Source organism: Leucopleurus acutus, assembly GCF_964270905.1.
Source record: "Leucopleurus acutus genome assembly, chromosome: 5".
In the NCBI taxonomy this organism is placed as follows: domain Eukaryota; kingdom Metazoa; phylum Chordata; class Mammalia; order Artiodactyla; family Delphinidae; genus Leucopleurus; species Leucopleurus acutus.
In genome coordinates this window covers 96,207,232-96,229,411 of record NC_139147.1, presented here as the reverse complement: position 1 = coordinate 96,229,411, position 22,180 = coordinate 96,207,232, and the positions used below count along the sequence as shown (strand labels likewise).

General features: G+C 44.5%; 1 protein-coding gene across 1 annotated transcript in view; it reads right to left on the bottom strand.

Annotated features, from left to right (window-relative positions):
- The window catches only part of SLC7A14 (solute carrier family 7 member 14), a gene marked incomplete at both ends in the record, with an annotated part of 67,349 nt that overhangs the window by 17,965 nt on the left and 27,204 nt on the right, over positions 1-22,180 (bottom strand). Inside the window, 5 exons of the mRNA XM_082840056.1 lie at positions 4,499-5,376; positions 7,564-7,772; positions 10,307-10,453; positions 19,061-19,278; positions 20,881-21,117. Of these exons, the coding sequence (XP_082696182.1) occupies positions 4,499-5,376; positions 7,564-7,772; positions 10,307-10,453; positions 19,061-19,278; positions 20,881-21,117 (1,689 nt within the window). The remainder of the gene's footprint in view (positions 1-4,498; positions 5,377-7,563; positions 7,773-10,306; positions 10,454-19,060; positions 19,279-20,880; positions 21,118-22,180) is intronic.

Below are 22,180 nucleotides of genomic sequence, written 5' to 3'. Positions count from 1 at the left end.
TTGGTGATTAATCTTCCCTGGGGCCAGGAATTCTCTAGTGGTCCAGCATCCCAGGCTCAGTGCTCCCACTCCAGAGCCTCAGGCTCGACTTCTGGTTGAGGGACCATGACCCCGCAAGTCGCTCGTCCCAGACAAATGGTAAAAAGTAAAATCATACAAACAGAAACAAGGAAACATGCACACACACAAAGAAACAAAAACAGAACAAAATAAATCAAATAGCAAAACAACCAGACAAACAAAAGAACCCAAGAAGAAAATCAAACAATTAAGAAGAAAGCTGACAAAAACCCCGAACCAAAAAAACAAAACCAAAGCAGAGTGCCAGCTGGAGAATGAAGCAAAGAAACAAAGCAAACCAACAAAAATGATACTAAAAAAAAGAGAAAAAGAGAAAGGGGAAAGAAGACAGAAGAGCAGAAAAGCAACATAGAAACAAATATTTAAAAAAATAGAAAATATATTAAAGAAAAAAAGACAAACAAAATCCCAGAGAAATGGTGAAAACAAAATCAAACAGAAACAGAAACAAGGAAACACACACACACATAAAAGAAGCAAAAACAGAGCCAAATAAAACAAAAAGCCAGAGAACAACAAGACAAATAGATTCAAAAATGAAATCAAACAATTAGGATTAAAAGTAACAAAAACACATAACCTAAAAACAAAACCAAAGCCGTGTGCCAATTGAAGAAGAAAGCAAGGAGACAACAAAGTGATAAAAATGATTAAAAAGATAATAAAATAAAATAAAAAGGGAAAAAACACAGGACAACAGAAAAGCAAAGTATAAATAGAAATGTATAAAAAAATTTTTAAAAAGTTATACAGCAGAGATCCCAAAAGACTAAATAAACAAAACAAGAAAACCCCCCAAAACAAGAAACAAAAAAAGAAAGAAAAAGAAACCCCAAAAAAAGCTAGAACCAACAACAGAATGAATCAAAACATAATAAAGTCAATAGTAATAATTATGTTTCCATGGGGTGTCTGCTGTAAGTGTCCTTGCACACGCCGTGAGCCACAGCCCCCCTCTGCCTCCCCAGGAGGCTCTCCTCTGCCTCTGGGCTGGTCTCTGGACCTGCTGTGAGCACTGTGGGGACCACTCAGGCTCTGATCTGGCCCAGTTCCTGCATGTGCTGCCTCCAAAGTCCACAGCTGCCAGAGCTAGACTGTTGTTTTTTTTTTTTAAATAAATTTATTTATTTATTTTTGGCTGTGTTGGGTCTTCGTTTCTGTGTGAGGGCTTTCTCTAGTTGCGGCGAGCGGGGGCCACTCTTCATCGCGGTGCGTGGGCCTCTCACTGTCGCGGCCTTCTCTTGTTGTGGAGCACAGGCTCCAGACGTGCAGGCTCAGTAGCTGTGGCTCACGGGCTTAGTTGCTCCACGGCATGTGGGATCTTCCCAGACCAGGGCTCGAACCCGTGTCCCCTGCATTGGCAGGCAGATTCTCAACTACTGTGCCACCAGGGAAGCCCTAGACTGTTTTCATTTGTGGGAACACTCAGTGTCTACTCAGATATTCCATAGATGCAGGGTCTATCTAACTGATTGTGGGGATTTAATCTGCAGCTTGTACAGCTGGTGGAAAGATTTTCCATCTTCTTCCTTAGTCACCCCATCCCTGGGGTTCAGCTTTGGTTTTATCCGCACCTCTACATGTGGTCCACCCACAGGAGTCTTGTCCTGTGTCTGCCTTGGAGCTCTTGGGTCTGCCCCTGTGGGGACCAGGCGCAGAGGTGGTATGACTGCTTGGATCATGGGAGCCCCAGGGGCGCCAAATGTGCAGGGAAGCCGGCGGCCACGGGTGCAAGAGATATGGCCCTAGCGAGGGCCTTTTCTGCCTCCCGGCGTAAGGCACATGAGGGCCAGCCCTGAGGGGGCTTTTTTTATTGTCACTGGCAGGTGCTGGCATGTAGGTAGAGAGAGGCTACAGTAATGGCTTCTCCCCCTGTGTGTGACTGATCAATAGTACCCTGCTTCCATGGCAGTCCAGTCTTCCTCCCTAGGCATTCCCTGCTGCAGATTTCCTCCCTCCCATCCCCTCAGTCCGTCTCCCCGCAGCCAACAGCAGTTCTCGCTCTGAGCCTGTTCTCCAGTCCTCACGCACCAGCTCCCAGACCCTTTGCACACCTGTGAATACACGTCCCAGTCCCGGGCACGTATAGCCACAGTATGGACCGTCTGTGTATTTTTCATTCGGCCCTGTCTGCCACAGACTGGCCACTTCACCATCTTCCGACAGCCTCTAATGCTTCCCCTCTGTCCCAGTCTATTTCCCCCGTCAGAGAGGGGTTTTCCCCCAATTCAGGTCTCTCTCCTCTGCTTCAGCTTCCTCTCCCTGGGGTGCAGGTCCTGTCCTGCTTCCTCTCCTCCTCCTTCTCCCTTCTTTTTTTCCATCCTACCCAGTTATGCAGGGATCTTTATAGTCCTTTCCAGTGTCCAAGGTCTTCTACTAGTTTTCAGCTGGTGTTCTGTGAGAATTGTTGCATCTACAGATGTATTCCTGATGCATCCGTGGAGAGAGATGAACTCCATGTCCACCTACTCTCCACCATCTTGAATCTCCTTGACTCACTTTTAGAATTTAAAAATAATCACCAGATTCATGGGAATGTATATATTTTTCTAGTATTTGTGAAAGTGAATCATAATCATATAATATTTTTAAAAGTTCATTCATATACTCTCTAAAATCAGTCCAAATATTAACAATGAAATAGTCACCACACTGTGGGTAACACTGTACTAGATGTTGGAGGCTTCTTCTAGCTTAAATAGTCCAAGAAAAGATGAATAAATTCATGTGTATTTGTGTTTGTGCCTTCATTCACTTGACAAATACATGACTCTAATATTTCTACCCACTTCATTCATTTCTACCCATAATAGCATCTTTCCATTGGTTAGCTTCTTGTTCCAGTGGAAAAATGTTTAAACAGAAAAGAGAGATTGTGAATGAATCATATAAATGCTTAGAATTTTCATGAGTCGGTGGGGTCCTCTCAAGAGATCCCTTAAAGTCTAACAAGGGATGAGGCTTAGGGTAGTGAAAAATTGGTACAAAATGCTTACAGGAAGGCATAGGATGGCCTTCGGATGTGAGGAGTCTTCTGGGAGACATATGTTCTTTCCTTTGAATCCTGTGTTTTCCCCCCACTTCCCTCTACCGAAATCCTATCTTATAGGCCCAGTTCAAATTCTACCTCCTTAAAGTCCTTTCCAGCTATTCTGACTGGAAGTTTCCTTTTTCTCATCTGAAGAGTGCTTTACAATCATAGAGAGGTATTTATTAAGCACGAACTGTGTTCCGGCACAGAGGTCACCGGGTTGAACACCCATATCCCTGACCTCAAGGAGTGGATGGGCTACAACTCAATGACTCTCTATGCTGCCTTGCCCAGGCTGGTTGATTCACACATATTTGTCTTGCCTCCCTTAAGGCTGAGTTACTTATTCTTTACTTTCCTATTCCTCAGAGCACCTAAGGACTCTCCTTAGCTAAGTATTTGTTGCCAGAGACCCCAGGGTTACCAAGTTGTATAGGAAATATAAAAATAATAACTAAGGAACTTTAAAATTAGTCTTCACTTAAACATCCCTCTCAAGTTATCATGAGCACCAATCCCCAGCAATTTCGTAAACATCGGTGATGGTCATATAGGATAAACATGTAATGTGAATATAATATAAATTGATCCCAAAGGAAAACTAGAAATCTTAGGAATGATACAGGACTTCCTGAAGGCAGTGAAAGTGAGTTTAGAGAGAGCAATAGTAATTCACTCAAAGCTGTGGACGTTGATGACCCAACAGAGTCCTATCAGTTATCAATAGAAGGAGAGAAAAGCAACAAGGATGATGGTATGATGGGTACTTCCCAAGAGAATGATTGGAATATCAAAGGATGAAGAAAGATCTTGGGGAAAAAATGAAAAACTTGAATATTTTGCAAAGTCAACAAAAAGTGAGGGCTGTTAAATGGTGCCATGATACAATTTTGTCAAAAAACTGTGCCTAAAACCCCATACTTAATTCATAGTTTGCTCATTTAAAAAAACATGGCATGATTGATTGCCATTTTAATTTTGTTGAACGTAAGATAAATAAAATTTTTCATAATTTTTAGTTTCTAAGAATTCCAATCAGCCTTTCCCACCCTCATTTTTATGTTATTTTTGTCCTTTTTAAAAATGTGGATTCATTTTAAGTGGACTTTCTATGATACTAATTATCCACCAGAAGAACATCCAGTAATAGGATTCAGTGAAGTGATGGATTGATCAGTATCTTTCTTCAAAACTCACAACCAAGATCATAACAGGCAGAAAGGGCACAACTGGCTTTTTTGACTCTAAAGCAGGAAGTAGGGATCCACAGAACCAGCCAGATTTCTCTGGAATAGTGATGCCCAGTCCAGCTAGGAGGTAATTTTGAGATAAGCCTGATCAAGGTCTTAGAAGGGAACTCTCAAGGCTTCAAAGGAAGTTGCTTACCCACAAAGCACCAGACCGCAAACCGGATCCACGTGATGGTGGAGAGCTTTAGCATGAGATAGATGTTCACCAGCATGGCAAAGGCAGGCACAAAGGGGAGACAGGGAGCCATATAGGGCAGCTTCTTGGGGTTCTCTGGCTGCTGCAGGATCACAAACACCAGGATGCTGATCAGCAGCACCATCAGAATGACCAGAAGGATGGCCCACCAGCTCTGCTTTGAGATGTAGTCAGAACCAAAGATGATGAAGGAGCAGAAGATGAACATGAGGATGAAGAGCAGAAGCACGCAGATGGTCACCGTGTGCCCTGTAGCTGCTGTGGGCCGGTCCATTTTGCCTGGAAGGCCCAGCCGGATCCTCATGGTGTAGTAACGGGGCCCAATCAGCTTCTTTAACTTGATGAGATAAACGTTTTCAGTTTCATCAGCTTCTATGCCTGTGGTCATGTCCACGGTGCCGTAGTTTGGGTGGTTGACGTTGTAGGTCGACTTGTCTGATTTCCCTATGAGCATCTCGTTGTCTCCCAAGGATGGTAAGTTCTTAGCCCCACATGTGTTGGTGGCTGGGCCGGAAAACTCTTCCCCTTCACTCACAGGAGAGCCAACTTCCTTCTCACAGTCAGCCAGAATGCCCTCCTTCTTCTTTGTGTGCTCCTGAGACAAAAACTTGACAAACCCGTCAATGTCACTTTCTGGTTGGTATCGAAGGAGCAAGACGCAGACAGAGACCAAGGTGTAGGCGAGGAGGGTGCCGATGGACATCATCTCAATCAGATCTCTCAGGCTGACTAATAGGGAGAGGAGAGCCGCCAGGAACCCCGACACAATGCAGGCCACCACTGGGGTCTCTGTGTAGGAGCTCACGTGAGCCAGGAACCTGAAGGGAGGGGCAAGCAGAGGGTTCACGGTGAGCTACACGTGGGGATTGATTCAGCATGGTTTAACACCTCCTGGTCCTGTTTCTCCAGCTTACTTCTGGATTCACTGCTTTAAATACAGCTGCTATTCCCTACCCCAGGATTTGGTTCCCGGAGTAGAATTTAAACAGAATTTACTTTAATTCCTTGAGTTTGAGCCAAACTTCTCTATTAAAGTTCCTACTTCATTATGTGATGTGATGGGTTGATTGAATCTAGGGGGTTCTCAGAAATCCAAATTGAAGCATAGGCTTTGCTATGAAGAAGGGATACTTGGCAAAGTCATACATCTGCTTGGGGGTCCTCTACACCTGTGTTACCCAAAGTGTGGTCCATGGATCAACAGCATCAGCATCACCTTGGAACTCGTTAGAAATATGTATTCTGAGGTTTTACCTGAGACCTACCATGTCAGACTCTCTGGGAGTGGGGCCCAACAAAGTCTACACTTTAAAAAACCTCCAGAGGATTCGGATTTATGCCAGAGCTTGAGAAGCACTTGCTCTACAACAGAAGTACAGGGATTTGGTTGGCAAAGTAGTACAGTCATTGAGAACATGTGCTCCTGGATGAAACCTAAATCCGGCCACTTACTAACTGGAGAAGATAGAGAAGACCAACAAGGGTGACTGAATGGCACCCTTCTTTAGCAGTTCCTGGAGGCTTAGGTAGGTTCCCGCCCTCCTCCTCTCTCATTCTGGCACTCCCTGCTCCCTCCTCTTCCATTCCTCCCTTATTTCCATGTTTCAGTCCATGAAACAGGAATATAAACTGTGCTCGGAGCCCCAGCATCTTTCCTCTCGGTTTTCTTTGACAGCTGAAAAACGTTTTGGGTGTGTGAAGTTGTCACACCTCCACTATGGTCAGCCTTTTCTTTTTTTTTAACATCTTTTTTTACATCTTTATTGGAGCATAATTGCCTTACAATGGTGTGTTAGTTTCTGCTTTAAAACAAAGTGAATCAGTTATACACATACATATATCCCCATATCAACTCCCTCTTGCATCTCCCTCCCTCCCACCCTACCTATCCCACCACTCTAGGTGGTCACAAAGCACGGAGCTGATCTCCCTGTGCTATGCGGCTGTGGGGAGGGGAAGGGTAAGCTGGGACGAAGTGAGAGAGCGGCATGGACATAATGTACACTACCAAATATAAAATAGATAGCTAGTCAGCCTTTTCTTGATCTTTCCAGCTCCCCCAAGGTCACAGCTCGGTGGTGACCTCAGGGGGTATGCGGAGGAAAGGGTGCAGAATGTGACAGCCGATGGCAGAGATAAAGTCCCTGAGCTGGATCCCTCTGCACTCCTGAGGGCTCCTTGGAGGTTTACTCCTTGTTTTGTGCGCTTGAAGAATGCCTTCCCTGCAAGCTCTTCACACAGTAGACACTAGGAACCAAGAGATGGGGCCACATCCCTTTTGTACCATGGGCAGATAGGCTACTTCATAGCCAGCTTAGGGGGCTGGAAGTGTCAGTGTACTGGTGTGGTTAAAAGTCTGGTTGTCGGGATCAGACAGTCCTGGGTTCAAATCCTGACCCCGCCACCCAGCAGCTGGGGGATTTGGGGCAAGTTTTTTTTTTTTAACCTCTCTGAGTATATTCATCTAGTATACTCTTCTGTAAAATAGAGTTATTGTGCTGACTAAATGGGATACCATATACCTGGTATACACAAATGTTCAATAAATGGTAGCGATTGTTGCTACAGTTATTAGGCTCTGTTCAGAGGGTCTTATCCTCTCTTTGATTGTAACTGTGAACTTTTTCAGCTTCAGAGAGGGCAATCATCAGGCCTCAATGTGAGGGCAAGCCTCAGATGCCCTTGGGATGGGTTCTTCCTTCTGGAGGCCACCCAGTGTAGCATTTTGGCACTCATCATCTTTATACAATGTCAAATAAGAGGGGAGGGGGCCATTGGGGGGATATATTAGTTTGTTGCTAGATTGAGGGACCCAGAGTCAAACGGAGGGGCTGTTTTAGGACCTAAACTAATTTCACTCAAACCCTTTGCCAAGATATATGACAAGTTCCATTGTCTATGTGACAGGCACTCACATCAGAATTACAGTCAGGCTGACAGTGGGTGACAGTCTCCCTGGGCAGGCCTGGAAGAATAGAATAAATGCCACCGAGCATAGCCCTTACCTGAAAAGGAGCCCATCGCCAGCCATGGCATAAATGATCCTCGGCATTGGGAAGAGGGAGCCCAGCAAGCTGACTGTCAGTCCTGCAACCGACCCGATGGCCACTATGAATTTTGCAGCATAGAACCCGCGAGCCACAAACATCTCCATGAGCGGGGATTCCGTGTCAATCGCGTAATATGGCACCATCAGAGTTAAGATCATGCTCACCTGTTAAAACAAGAGGAGACATGGCTGGAGGTAGAGGGGTCTGTCTGAAGCATGGATGGAGGTCCCATAGGAGAGGAAAGAGGCCTGGTCCTGCATGGGAGCTGGGAGCTGCCACTTCGTGGCACGTGCCTTTACTGTAGACCAGTTATTTGGCCTTTGGAACGCTCGGTCTCAGTATTTTCTCCCCACATGTGAATTTAGTGGACTAGACCAAATCATTTGTAATATCTCTCTGTGACCCTTTTGTATCTGAGGGATAAGTCTGCAGGTATTTCAGCTCCATGAGAGCAGAGCTACACTGATAGTTCAATGAAGGGCAGATATTATCCGATGGAAGGAGCTGCAGCCTAAGGCACTAGAGCCAGGGCCTGGCAGTGACCATGAGCACCCTGCCCACATGGACAAGAGTCTCATTTCTTTTATACTTTCAGGGTCCTACAGGATCTTAACTGTACTAGATCTTACCCTAAAGACCAGAGATCAAAACTCTAAAGATAAATACGTAGGAGATCCACAACCGATTAACTGACGGGACTCATGTTTCCGTTTCCTCTCTGTAGCTCAGTCCCCGGAACCAGGCAGGCCAAGAAGTAAATTATGGCATCAGGATGGAATCCAGTACTACTGTGGGCTATAAGACCACTATGGCTTTGCTTAACCAGGACCTGTTTCTCCTCACATGTCATAGATCTGCTGTAACATCCCTCCCGTCATAATTGGCCCCAGGTGATGGAGCCGCCAGTCCTAAGACCAGGTGCCCCCTGGCCTGTGAAGGCCAATCCTGGCATCAGTGAGGGAGTCCAGAGCGTGAAAAGGAGAGAGTGGTTCATTTCTAGATCACTTCTTTGCCTGTTTCTCAGGAGCCAGGATCCTCCAGTGAAGCCATGTACCACTAGGGAGGACAGCAGGATGAATGACCACAGCCCAGCAATTTGACTTTTTCCTGGTGGTAGAATGGGTGCCTGCTGACCAACACAAGATCAAACAACCCCTGAGGCATGGTTAGGGCCCACGCATTCTAAAAGGGAATCTTTCCCAGCAACATCGGGGTAGACCTGAGGAGAGAGGGATAGATTCTTACAGCAACTCTCAGAGTGTCTCCTGCCCACATTAGATTAGGATAGGCAAAAGTTGGTAGATGCGTAGACATATTCCTCTTCTAAGGAAGGAGTTGTGATTATTAACTTTACTGCGTGTGCTACAACGGTTGACTACTGGAAGAGGGGAGGTATGAGGGAGGGGGAATGCAGAGCAGAGTGTCTCTGCTGCTACCCCTCCCTGCTTCCCCCACCCCCAGCTGCTCCTGAACATTCTGTCTGCAGGGCTAATCAGGGTTGGATAAGATGAAGCCAGTTGCATGTGTGTGCATGGAGCGGGGGGGGGGGGTGGGGGTGGGGGTTGATAACTGACCTATCCATAAAGGTTTGGGTGGGCAAACCACATCCAGTGCTGCTCTCAAGTTTTCCTTTGGCTTCCAGGACAGTCCTGTTTTGCAGCTTGCCTTAATGATCCCTTGGCCTGGTTTCTTCAGGTTGTTGCTAAAGGTGTCTTTCCGGTTTTTTTGGTAGGGGTTGTGAAGAGGTTCTTGTCGCATGCCGTGGCAGCAGGAGCAGCAGGGCTGACGGCGCGCACCCCGGCTGCTGGCTCTTTCTATGATAATTGTGGTGGCTGAAGTGAGTTGGACCTCCAGGACTTGGGGGGATTTGTGTAACCACACATCTGTCGGCTTACCAGCTGGTCCTCTCCACTGCCAGGGGCTGAGGGGGATGTTGCATGTGGCTGAACTATTTCTGTGATAGAAATTCTGGGATGGGAGCTGAGAGATGACGCATCAGAAGTGTGAGGAGTGTCTGAGGGACGTGATCCTCAGGAGACAGCCTGAAGGCTTCATTCTAAGGACTTCCCTTGGCAGGGAAACCTGAAGAGGCGAACTTGAGCCAGTGTAAAAAGAGGGAGCAACTGGCAGAAAGAAATTACATCTCCTCCCACTCTGCACCCCCCAACCCACCAGGTTTAAGGGAGAAGCATTTCTAGAGGATGATGAATTCTCTTTCCCCACCCTGGGAGAGCCTTGTCTCTTTGCTGCCGGGAAGCTCCCAGAAGACAGAAGGGCATTGAGGAGGGAGCGCAGAGGCCCACAGTGCCTCTGCTTGCACACCCACCCGTTACTGCCAGCCTGTGATCTGAGCTCCTTGGACGGCAGCCCACTCCCTGCACACTATCCCGTGGGCAGCAGTGGACACCAAGAGCCTGTGCATAGGACGGAGCAGGGATGGGGGCCATGGCTGAAGTGAGGACCTGGGGCTTCTCCCGTCTCCAGTTTGGAGCCCTGATTTTCTCCTTGTCATTGGTGGGTGGGGTGAGCTTGAGCCAGTGTAAAAAGAGGGAGCAACATGAAACATACGTGTACAAACACCTAGAAGGCACAAGTAAAGGATTACTTCCTGACAGAAGGACACCCAGTCCCAGAGCCACATTTTAAGGTCAAATATGAAAAGGCCATGAGGAGGGTCACATAAGCATTTGGTACTTACGGATACATATGCTGTCAGGCAGATGACCAGGGAGGCAGTGATAGCATAAGGGATGGATGTGTTGGGATTCTTGGCTTCCTCTCCAGTGGTGGCGATGATGTCAAAGCCAATGAACGCATAGAAACATGTGGCTGCTCCTTGCAGCACCTGTAGGGATGAAGACATTTATCAGACTCAAAGTGTCAGGGCAGCACCAGGGCCTGACGTGGTCCCCAGAATTGCCTGGTGCCCGGCAAACAGTACTGAGTGGTAGAAGGAGTAACGTGGTAGAACTTGTGCTCAACGCTTGAGTTCTGATCTTTACTTTCTAGCTGTGTGACACTGGGAAATTCCCCCATGTGTAAAATGAAGATAAGAAGGATTATATCCAAATAAAAACGAGGTCATTCAACACATTCAAATAATTTTTGGAAGTAAGTGGGGTTACAAATAAATCAGTAAGTTGGCTATCCCTGTGTCTTGGGGAACTCATTAACTTCTTTGTGCTCTGTTTTCGTTCAGTGGCTCTCAATCACAACCAGGGTCCGTATGACTGCCCTTAGGAGATGTTTGGAAGTGTAGGGAGGTACTTGTGACCGACACAGGGACATGGGGTGGGCGCTTCTGGCATTTAGTGTAGGGGGACAGATGCTTTTGCACAAATTGTCCTGCCCAGATTACCATTAGTGACCCTGGTAGATCATTTCCAGGGCATCTTCTAGATGTGAAACGATATAAAAGATTTTCAGATCTTCAAATCGCGTAGTGTCTTTCATGGGAAGACAGGTAGAGACAATTTGATTTTACTGTTCCTTTTGGGGGCTTGAGTGGCCTTGTTGGGCCACAAGGCAGGGGCAGGAGGAGGAGTGAGGCAGTGTGAAGCTGAGGAGGTGGTACCCAGTGACATCTGCTGGATGCCTGTCTGACAGGGGCCTGTGTGATCCCAAGGGTGGCTGTGACTTGATGAGTCAAGCAGTGAAGCTCTTCCATTGAAGAGTGTGTGACTTTCTTCCAAAGAACCTATCGAAGTTTAAATTATGTTTTCCCACCTTAGCATTCTCATTATCAGCTGAAAGTAAGAAATGTGCCTCTTTGAATGCTTGGGGGTGTCCCATTTGGGGAAGATGAAAGAGATTTTTCTGGGCTTTTGTGTATGGGGTGAGGGCATTTGGCAACCTGCAAGCTCTAGCCAGGGGGCCAGGAGTGAGGCTCATTGTGGACTGACCATTTTTTCCTTTTCTCCATATTCGGTTTATAAATGATGAAATTCTAAACACGTGCCAAGCAGACACCTGTCCCTAAATTTTCACTCTTACCTTTCCTACTGACTTCTCAATAGGTAAAAGACAAAATACTGAGACCTGGAACCCACAAGGAACATCACAAAATAGAAGATTGTCTCAAACTTTCAAAAGCAACCTTTGCTCATCTAAAATGAGTTGGTCTCTTCTACAGTCTCTCCTGTCAGGACTTTAATGCTTCAGTTCTCTAACTGGAAGTTCTTATTCTGGGGTCCATGCAATTCGCATGGGGGAGGGTCTGAGAATTTTTCAGAGAAAAAAATACATCTTTCTTTTCACTACCCTTCAACTGAATGTTATCATTTCTTTCAATTATGAGTGTAGGTGACTAACAGTACCTGTGACTTTGTCACCAACAGCAATCAGCTATTTTCCCATCGTATTAGTTGTTGCAGAGATCTTGAAATACCACTTGTGCTCATTGTGACTTCCAATTTATGTCAGTTATTAGACATAGATATTAATATTTGAAGCACTGATAACAAAGCACATTGTTATATCACAATTTAAAAATATTTTTATAAGTATATTTCAATATACAATTGACCCTTGAACAACATGGGGGTTAGGGGTGCCAACCACAGCACAGCTGAAAATTTGAGTATAACTTACACTGGCCCTCTGTATCTGTGGTTCCCCCATGTACTCGGTTCCTTCATATCTGTGGTTTTGTATCTGCAGATTCAACCAACCACTGACCAGTGTAGTACTGTAGTATTTACTTTTGAAAAAAAATCCACCTAAGTGGAACCGCTTGGTTCAAACTCGTGTTGTTCATAGGTTAACTGTAATTGATTTCTTTCGAACTCCTATGTAATTAGGTTATTCATTTATAAACACAATTTATACATAGTATAAACATAATTCAAAAGGGGTCCATCGGCTTCACCAGACTGCCAGGGAGTCCACTGCACACAAAAAAATCTAAGAACTCCTGATCTATTCTAATAGAAAGAACTTCTCAAACAAGCAGTTGTCACCAGAGGGGTACTTTCTGGGAGAGGAGATAACTCCCAATTTCACACCAGCGAAGTCCTCCATTTGAGACGTGGAAAGTGTCTTTGGCATCCAGACAAGAAGGTCAAACAGATCTCACCTCATCGTACGTGGAGGTTCACAGGTTTGGAAACGTGCTTGTTTTCATTTGTCTAAAAAATGTCTCTGGTGTTCAGGGATGAATGATTACTGGGACTGTAGGCTCGCTAAGCTGCTCCAATCAAGGAAAGCCTTGCTTTAAGACAGCTTCCAGAAAACAGTCCTGTCTTCTCTTCCTTTAACATCTTTCTTCCCGTACACACACACACGCGCGCGCACATACACACACACACCCCTCTTGTAAATCATACAGTGACCTTCTCTGACAGTCAGTCTAAAGATGCATTGCTCCCGATTAGGATGTCCCACGGCTACGGTGCCATGCCCACTTGGTGTGATCAGTGCTGGATGGAAAGGTCATAGAGACTGCAAGAGCTCCCTGCTGAGGATAGGTGGGTAGGAAGGTCCTAAATAAGAACTATAGGGCCAATCTACCCTGGAAAAAGGTGAGAGGTCTGTAAACCATGCCATATGAAGATTAACTGAGGACCAGGGGATGTCTAACTGAAAAATGGAAGATACCTCCAGACAGAATTGGAGGGACACCTTCCAATTTTGAAGGCTTCAGAGGGAATCACAGAGCCATGCAAATGGGTGGCATAGGACTTGGTTAGGAGTGCAGATTCTGTAGACTGTCAGACCTAGGTTGGTTCTGCCACGTACTAGCTTGGTGACCTAGAACAAGTTCCTAACCCCTTGGGGTCTCATTTTCTTTATCACTTAAATGGAAATAAAAATTGTGTTTAGCTCGTTGGATTGTTCCAGGGATTAAATGAGATAATACAGTCAACCACAGTCATAGAATACAATAGGTACTTAATAAATATTCCTCTTATCAGTAGTATTTTTATTACTTTTATAAGTTTTTCTAGAACAGATGAAACCAAGGGCACAAATTCCTCCTCCTCTTCCTCGTCCTCATTTTTTCTTTTAGAACTTGACACATTTTATTAACTGCTCCCAAGAACCAGGAACTGTGCTTGGTGATGTGGATGCAGTTATGTGCAAAAAGCACTCTGAGCTTGACTTCCTGGGGCTTGGAGTCTAGAGGACACTGCACGACCCGAAATGCTACCTTGACTGTGGTAACAAACTGAACAAGATTAATAAATATCTATATTGTTTGTAAAACACGGATGCTACTATTTCCCAGATGAATGAAAGAATGGATGGCAATTACTGATAATGATTAGATACCAGAAAATTAACTATGATCAAGTTGGGAAGAGAGAGAATAAGTTTGCAAAGAGAATATCTGTTAGCCTGAACTTGCATGTGTAGAACTAGAAAGAAATTATGGTTGAAGAAAGACTAAACAGATCAAAGATAGGACATCTGGAGGTTCTACTGCAATAGGCAGGACAACGGAATTTAACTCAGATGGTTCAAATGAATGATTTCAGTGAAGGCACTCTAGGGGTCAGGGCTGGGAAGAAGTGAGGAAGAAATACCCTGGCCTTGTTCTCTTCTCACCTTCTGATCTGATGATATCTCCCATTGGCTAAACCCAACAGGAAGCAACCAGCAGGGGGTCTTCTGGAGCACAGAACAGAGCATGAGGGGTAGAGAATGGATCTGGGGACTGTGGGCAAATAGGGAAAAATCAGCGCACCTGCCAAGATCAAACAGACTCTGGCCTAACAAGATATAGATTAAATAAACAGATTATGTAAGAAAAGATAACACAATTAGCAAATAGGGTCACCTTTTTACCTGAGTTAGTTTGAATAAGTTTTTCTTCCTTGTAAGCAAATAATTTCTGGTAAATACAAAAGAACCACGAAATGAAACTGTGTATGTGTGTGTCTCTACCCAAATACCCACTAAAACTGCTTTCCACTTCACTCTACCCAGATCTCAGATCCGGCCTCTGGTATTTATGATTAGGATACACTTCCATGCATGAAAGAATGTGTGTGGTACCTAGGGGTGAGCATCTGTGAATTAAATTGGTGGGTGAAGTGTGTGTGTGTGTGTGTGTGTGTGTGTGTGTGTGTGTGTGTGTGTGTCTGGGTTCATCTGTACTTTATCCTAACTTTCCTTTAATGTTTTATATAAATAAAAAAAACAATATTGATTTTTATTTGATGACATTAATGGAAATTGTCTTCCAAAGTCCACCTGGTATAGCTGCTCAGCCAGGCGATCCAGATGGCTCCTTCCCTCTACAGAGGTTTGTGGGGAAACAGCACGTCCCTCAGTTGCTGGCGGGCCGCTGCTTAATTAGTTGACAAAAGAATGTCATTGCTGGCCTGCTACTCAGCGTCTGGGATCCCTAAACGCTGGCCCTCGTGCCTTGCTGATATTTGAGAGGCATTAGGATGCGGCAGCTCTCTGTATTCTGCCTTGGCGTGTCTGCCAGATGTGCCTAGGAGATAATTAGGCACATTTTTATAATTCACTCTCAAGGTCACAAGACAAAACTCCAACTTTAACAGCATTTCCTTCCACCCTCATGCTCCAGATCTATTAGCAGCCTGTCCACAGCGACAGTGGAATGTGCTAATACGTTCCAACAAGTGGATTCAGATGTGGAGACATGGGAAACAGGTTTTCCTTTGTTTGGAGGCTGTCAGCATTCCCCACAAATACTTGCTCTGAACCATTTTCCTGGGAGCTATTTGTGCTGGTAGTGTCTTATTTGGTTAAAGAGAAACCATAAGATAGCATCGAGAACAAATAACATATAGTGAATACTCATCCAACAATGTTCAAGAGCTGAGGAATTGCAGATGGAAGCAGGGGTTCAGCTGAGGGCCAGCAGTTACTTGATATAGGGAAAAAAAGTGTTTGTTGTTCTTAAGCTCTTCAAGACCAAAGAAGCATTTGACCCAGAACCTGTAAGTGAGTAAACCATTCCTTATGCTATTTTCTTTGGAAGGAAGTGGTTGGAGCAGGGAAAGAGGAGGCTTCTGAGGGGTCCATGGCCAGAGGATGGATTGCTCTTTAACTCTTTCAGAGTCCTTGAAAACTGTGTTTCAAGTCATGTAATGGTATCCTTATAAACCACTCTGTCCACAGTGGTTTCCTCCATCCCGTCCTACCTAAAAGGATTGAAGAAGAAAGTGGACTGGAACTCTGCGCTAGTTCCCTTGTCAGGGTGGGTCAGAATTTCCTTAAGGAGTGAAGAAGTTCATGAAGCTGCCAAGTAGGCAGCTCGATTTTGTTGACAATTGTCAGATGACAGAGTAGGGAGTGTGTTTATTCACTTGGTGGATGACATGCTCATGAGAAGGTGTCAGATCTTAAAAAATAGCCTCCATATTCAGACTGGCCTTGCTGGACTGGAAAAGCAACCTGAAACCAAAGTCAAGAAAGAACAGGTCTAGGCAGTTGGCTGTGGAGGAAATGTACAACGCAGAAATCCAAGGCCAGGCAGACAGCAGAGAGGATGAGTCAGCATCATCTTCACACTGGGCTGTCCTTTGTGCTCAGATGATGTTTTTAGGCACAGCCACTAGGACATACATTTGAATTTCTTGCAGGGAATATGGATTTACAGTGAAAAATCCAAAATCCCAGCCAAGCTTTTTTGGTGACCAATGACAAGCCTACTCCAGGTAGCACGTTTGGGTTGGAGTGAGGTCAGTGGCCAAAGGTGCCAAAAAAGACAGTTGGTTCGATGCGTGCAAACCTGGGTGTAATGGAGTAAATAAGGGCTTTGGCTCATCTAGGACTGGGATTGAATTTCAACTCTATAACAGTCTAGATCTGTGATCTTAACTTTTCTAAACTTCAGTTATTTTGATGTAAACGTGGAGATCCTTGTACTTATCTTGCAAGGCTGTGGTGAAGATTAAATGAAAAGTGTGTATGAAAGAGTATGTCAGAAGGAAAAAATTGTTAGGATGGCATCCTTCCTTTCTTTTTTATGCCTTGATTTCCCATTTTCTTTTCTTGCCGTAGAAGCTAGTGAGACCTGGGATTGGGTAAATGGGAAGCCCCTAAGCCTAGCTTGCTTAGCTCCTTCCGTGATGAGGCAGCTCCTGACTGAGGAAGGATGTGGAGCCCCTGAGCAGGGAGAGGAGATCCCCCCAAAGAGAATAAAGACCCCAGAACAAAGCACAAAAGGAAGAGCTAAAAGACTGGTTCATCTTCTTCAGCATGGGCAAAGGGTATTTACACAGAAGATATTGACTATTTCCAGTCTTCACATGGGGCCTAGACTACAGTGTGTGCCGTTTAGATAAATTCTTAGGGAGATTTTGAAAATTAAACATGATCTGAGTAATTAAGAAGAGTTTTCAAATTGCTTTGATATGATGTCTTAGTAAAAATGCACATTTGGCCTGGGCCGGCTTAACTATACCTCCATCTTAATGCTCCTTCTAGCTCCAAGACCCCAAGACTTTGTGAAGGCTTAAAGGAAATGAAAATGTGACATGTCAGATTAATTACATTCTTACTTTTTTTTTAAAGAAGGCTCAGAAGGGAGGGGTCATCATACATAAGGCACTCAGTGTAGTGGAAGGGACTTTGGAGCCACACACCTGGGTGGGAATTTCAGTCCTGGCACTGACTAGCTAAATGACTTTAGGCAAGTTACCCAGCTTCTCTGAGCCTTGAATTCTCTATTTGTAAGTTGGGGATAGCAGCACCTGCTTTAAAGTTTTGTTTTAAGAGTGAGATAATATTCATAGAGCAGAATGCTGGGCACCCAGCAGGTAGTGGGTAAATTCTAACTCCTTCCTCCTGTCATGATCGCTGTTGCTAACCACACAATGTGCACATAAAAACATCTAAGATTTTATTCTTTTTTGGCAAACATTTGGTTGTCATTAGCTTTACCACTTGATAGATGAGAAAACCTGAAAGCACAGAAGTTAACTGTTGGCCAAAGTCTTGTAGTAGGTCCATGACCCAGTAATTTCTTACATTGTTAAGAAAATGGTGAGAACATTTTCATGTGCTATGATGAAAATGCAATTGAGTTCTGGGAAAACATTCTTTCTTCTTCATTATTACAATTTGTTGTTTTCTTATTTGATAGGAAGGGAACGATTTGTATCATAAGAAAATATAGACTTGGGAATCCAGAATGGGGTTAACAGTGTTTCTTTGTCTCTTCTTCTGGTTTTAACCAGTTTTAGGATTTATTCACTTCAAGAGGGAGGGATGAACTCTGCAGAATTCTTACTGATAAGCAGAAGACTAGAAATCTTGGCTTAAATTGCTTCCTTGCTTGTTTCTCTGCATTGAACAGCGTGGCATGGTTTAGAATACACAGAAGTTATTTTGAGTGTTCTCCAAGAGCTATTTCTGGTCCCTGGACCTCTTGGAGGAAAACCAGTGTAAGCAAAATCTACAAAAGCAAAACTGGTGGAATCCTGGACTTGCTTCTGTCACTGATTCTGGGTGGGTGTGCGTCTCCCAGCCTCAGTTTATTTACCTGTTAAGTGAGGGGATGGGACCAGGTGACCTCTGTGATCCCTTCTAACTCAAAATTCTCTGATTTATATTCTACTATTTGAAAAAAAGAAGAATGAGCTGGTGAATTTTACCAATAAATCCATAAAGTAAGCATTTTTAGTCGTGCTAGAGAAAGAATCCAGGTGCGACTTCTAACTAGTACTTCTCAGTGTAAAGAATTTGCCACTCGGACCTTCCCATCTTTCTTTAGCATAAAACCACACCATCAGGTCACAGGGATGAGATCTGAAAATGTCCTTTTGGTCCAGCGCACTCTCTTGCCAACCCACAGACCACACCAGGTGGGCTTCTCTGCTCTCAGACCCCAGCAGAACTCTCCACCTTGGGTCAAATGTTGGGATTAGATTTGAAAACTGTTCTTTTCTTTTTCCATACCCAGGCAGCACTCATGCTTTCCTCACCTGCCCACTCTCCCGGCCTCCTTTACTGCCTTGTGTATTTACGGACTGTCTGAATAGACTGTAGAGAGATTCTGTAGGACTGAGCTGTTCAAGTACAGGCTATGGAGTCAGACAGTCCTGGCTTTGGGTCCTGACTTGGGCACTTACACTGTGTGCTTAATAGCAAGTCATTTGACCTCTCTGAGTGTGAGGTTTTTTCATCTGTAAGACCAGAATGTAAATATCCTCCTTGCAAGGTTGTTAGGAAGGTTAAATGAGATATTATATGCAGAGCACTTAGCGTAATATTAGGTATATTGCAAGTGACCAAAACTTCAAGTCTATTATTGTTTTCCACATAAAATAGGATCTCAAATGTTTGTGAAACAAATAAATAAAAAAGAACCTCTTCTTCAGAGCATTCCAATTAAATTCAGCTAAAAGGTGATGAAAAGAGTGCCATGAAGGTTATGAGACAAGCAGCATTTTCTTGAAAGTATGTCTCAGACTGTCACAGGGTGGAAGGCAGAGCGTGCAACAGGTACACTGGGATTTAGGAATGAACTCACCCCTGACCAGCCGTGGGGCAAGAACTGGCCCTCAGACCAGTATTTCCCATTGATGAAGAAGAAGCCTGCAATCATGATGAACACCCACACTGCCAGGTTCAGCACATTGAGTACGTTGTTGAAGCCCACAGAATTCTTCACCCCCAGTGCGACAATGATGGTGACGATGACTGCGATCACCAAAGCCAGAAGGTCCGGGTATGATTGTTTTCCTTTCCCTAGAGTAGAAAGACATGAGCTAATATTGTCCAGGGAGAAAAAATCCCAGGCCTACCCCGGTGCATCTGCACTCAGCTCAGAGAAAGGTGGTCAGTTTGTTACGGAGGGAGAAGGAACTGTTTGTGTGTGTGTGTGTGTGTGTGTGTGTGTGTGTGTGTGTGTGTGTGTGTTCGCCTCCACTGTGGTCCACAGGTGTCTATTTGCAAATGGGAAGGTTTTGGTATATAGGTGAGGCGGCCTAATATCCTGGACCAGAAATTGGGACACATGATATGACAATTACAGCAGTGCCTATGGAACCATCGCATGAAACATCCAAAGTCAGGACTGTCCCAGGACATTCAGATGTATATATGGATCTGACGTGTTATTTGAACTGTTTTATCTTCATTGTTGTTTAGTTTATAGTCCATAAATTTCTCTTTGTTAGCAAATTTAGAAATACGTGTCTTTGAAAATTATTGGAAGAAGGGTGTTCTTTCCATTTGAGTGAATGTGGTTGCGGAGAAGATGGCCAGGGAACATGCCCCGCCTTTTTTGGTCTTGTCTGTTGGCCAGTGGACTCCTGCCCTCTATAGAATGGAGACGGCACTGCCTCCGCAGTCACGCTCCTGGATTTCAGCTGAACTCTTGCCTGTGACCAGCTGTGTGGCCTTGGGCAAGTGCCTCCTTTCTCCGGACCTCATCTGTAAAGTGAAAGGGCGGGCTACCTGATTTTGGAGGACACTTTCAGACCTAAGATTCTATGAAATCATTATACCGAGAAAATGTGGTCTTCATATTTTTTATCTTCTCATGGTATCTAGGTGCTCAGCATTTTGGTCAGTTCTTCTGAGATAGGGGCACCAAAGTCAAATGACTTGCATGCAGCCCCTGAATTAGTCCCTGGAAGTTCTGGGGCAAGACCCCAAAGCCTCCTCAACTACTGTTTAGCTTCCCTTGAATGTAAAGGGATAGTCAGACATCAGGATGGAAACTGGGTGGTAAGTGAGGCTCAGAGCCTGAAGTGTCAAGGTATTTGTTACATGAGCTTCTGATTATTTAGTATTCACTCATTTCGGTTACTCATACATTCTGTTTCTTTTAGAAATATATTTTCTTATTTAAAAATTAATGCCTGCTTATTTATGAAAAATTTTTAAAATGTTCTAAGGAAACCACTGGAGAAGTTCCTTATAGTTCTTTTTCCTGTATTAGTTTTATTTTTATATAGTTATTAACATGATGCATGTCCAGTTTGTATCCTTTGTCATACAGCATCGCATCAAAAACATACTCCATGCTATTACAGCAGTCTTCCTGGTCTTCCTTTTAATTGCTAGCTCTATAATATGCTGCCCTAGTTTATGTAATCACTGTAGAGTATTTAAGCTGTTTCTAATGTTTTGTTATTATAAATAAGGCTGTGATGAACATCTTTTCATATAAAGCTTTTATGGAAACTAGAATAATTTCCTTAGGATAGATTCAGAGGGGAATTACTTGGCAAAAGATGTATTAAGGCCCTGGATACATTTTGCCAAATTGCACCCTGAAAGAGGAACCCATTTATTTGGCTCAGCAAGTTTGCATGTTGGGGTTAGAGTCTGTGGCAGTCTCACCCAGGCCGTTGAGGGTCCCCACGCTGTCCGCCATCCGGCGGCTGACCGTGTGGTTGGCCAGTGAGTCAAACATGCTGCTCAGAGCGCTGGCGCCGGCCGCGGTGCCAATCAGGTACTCCAGGATCAGGTTCCAGCCGATGAAAAACGCCACAAACTCCCCAACGGTGACATAGCTGTAGGTGTAGGCCGACCCGGTGGTCTTGGGGACGCGGACTCCAAACTCTGCATAGCAGACACCTGCATGGGACACACACATGGATGATGGATTTCAGGAGATGAGCTAAACTTCTGGTGGTTAACCATCTTGGGTAGAGAATACTGGAAATCTCTGGGACCTTAGAACAAATAGGCAAAGTTTTATATAAATGAATCAATTCAAAGTTCTAATGTGTTCCAGCTTCACTTCTGGAAAACTTTTTAACCTGAATGAATGCCAGAACTAATTCTAAGGAACTATTAGAAGCTAATCTTTTTCATTAGGAAAACTCCCGGTTATTGTATGTGTCTCTGTCATTGTTCCTTAGGTGTCAGGATATCCCGAGTGAACATGGATCTAACTCATTGTGACCCCACAATTGATGGCAGCAGGGTTAGGTTATGCTAGCATTCTTCTCTTTCATTTTTACCTGTTACAAAAGGTGTTCCTCATTTGAGAGTGATGCCTCAAGCAACCCTCGAAAATCCTGTACTATACTGGCGGGTGGGTGGGTGATAACAATGCAAATATAAATAAATGACTAGTTATTAACTAGGAAATTTAGCACATATAAAAGATAATTTAATGAACACTTTTAGAGTGCCTACTGTGTGCTTGGGAAGGTACCAAGTGCTGGGACTAAAAAAAGACAAGTAAGGCAGGGCCCTGCCTTCAAGGGGAGCTATACCAGGAAATCAGCTCACGTCGTAGGCTGTATAAGCTCAATAATCCAGAGACGTACAGGAACAAGGGGAGCAGAGATACATGTGCCTCAGCTGTTTTTGAGGTATACGGAGGAATTAACTGCACTCAGAAGGTGGAACATGAGGCAAAGACATGGTGGGGAGAGACAGTATGAAGCTTTGGGTGGAGTAGGATGTGCCTGGGGGGACTGGGAGGGTCCGAGGCTGGAGAGGCAAGCAGAAGTCATGTGTTTTCCAAAGTGGGTCAGGGCCGCCTTCCACCAGAGTCATCTGTTGAATTGTAGTTTCGGGAGATGGAGATCAGGAATGTGCATTTTAACAAGCTCCCCACTTATATTTGAGAAACACTGGTATATTGCCTCACTTTTTTGTTTTATAGAATTAGAGATCAAATTAGAAA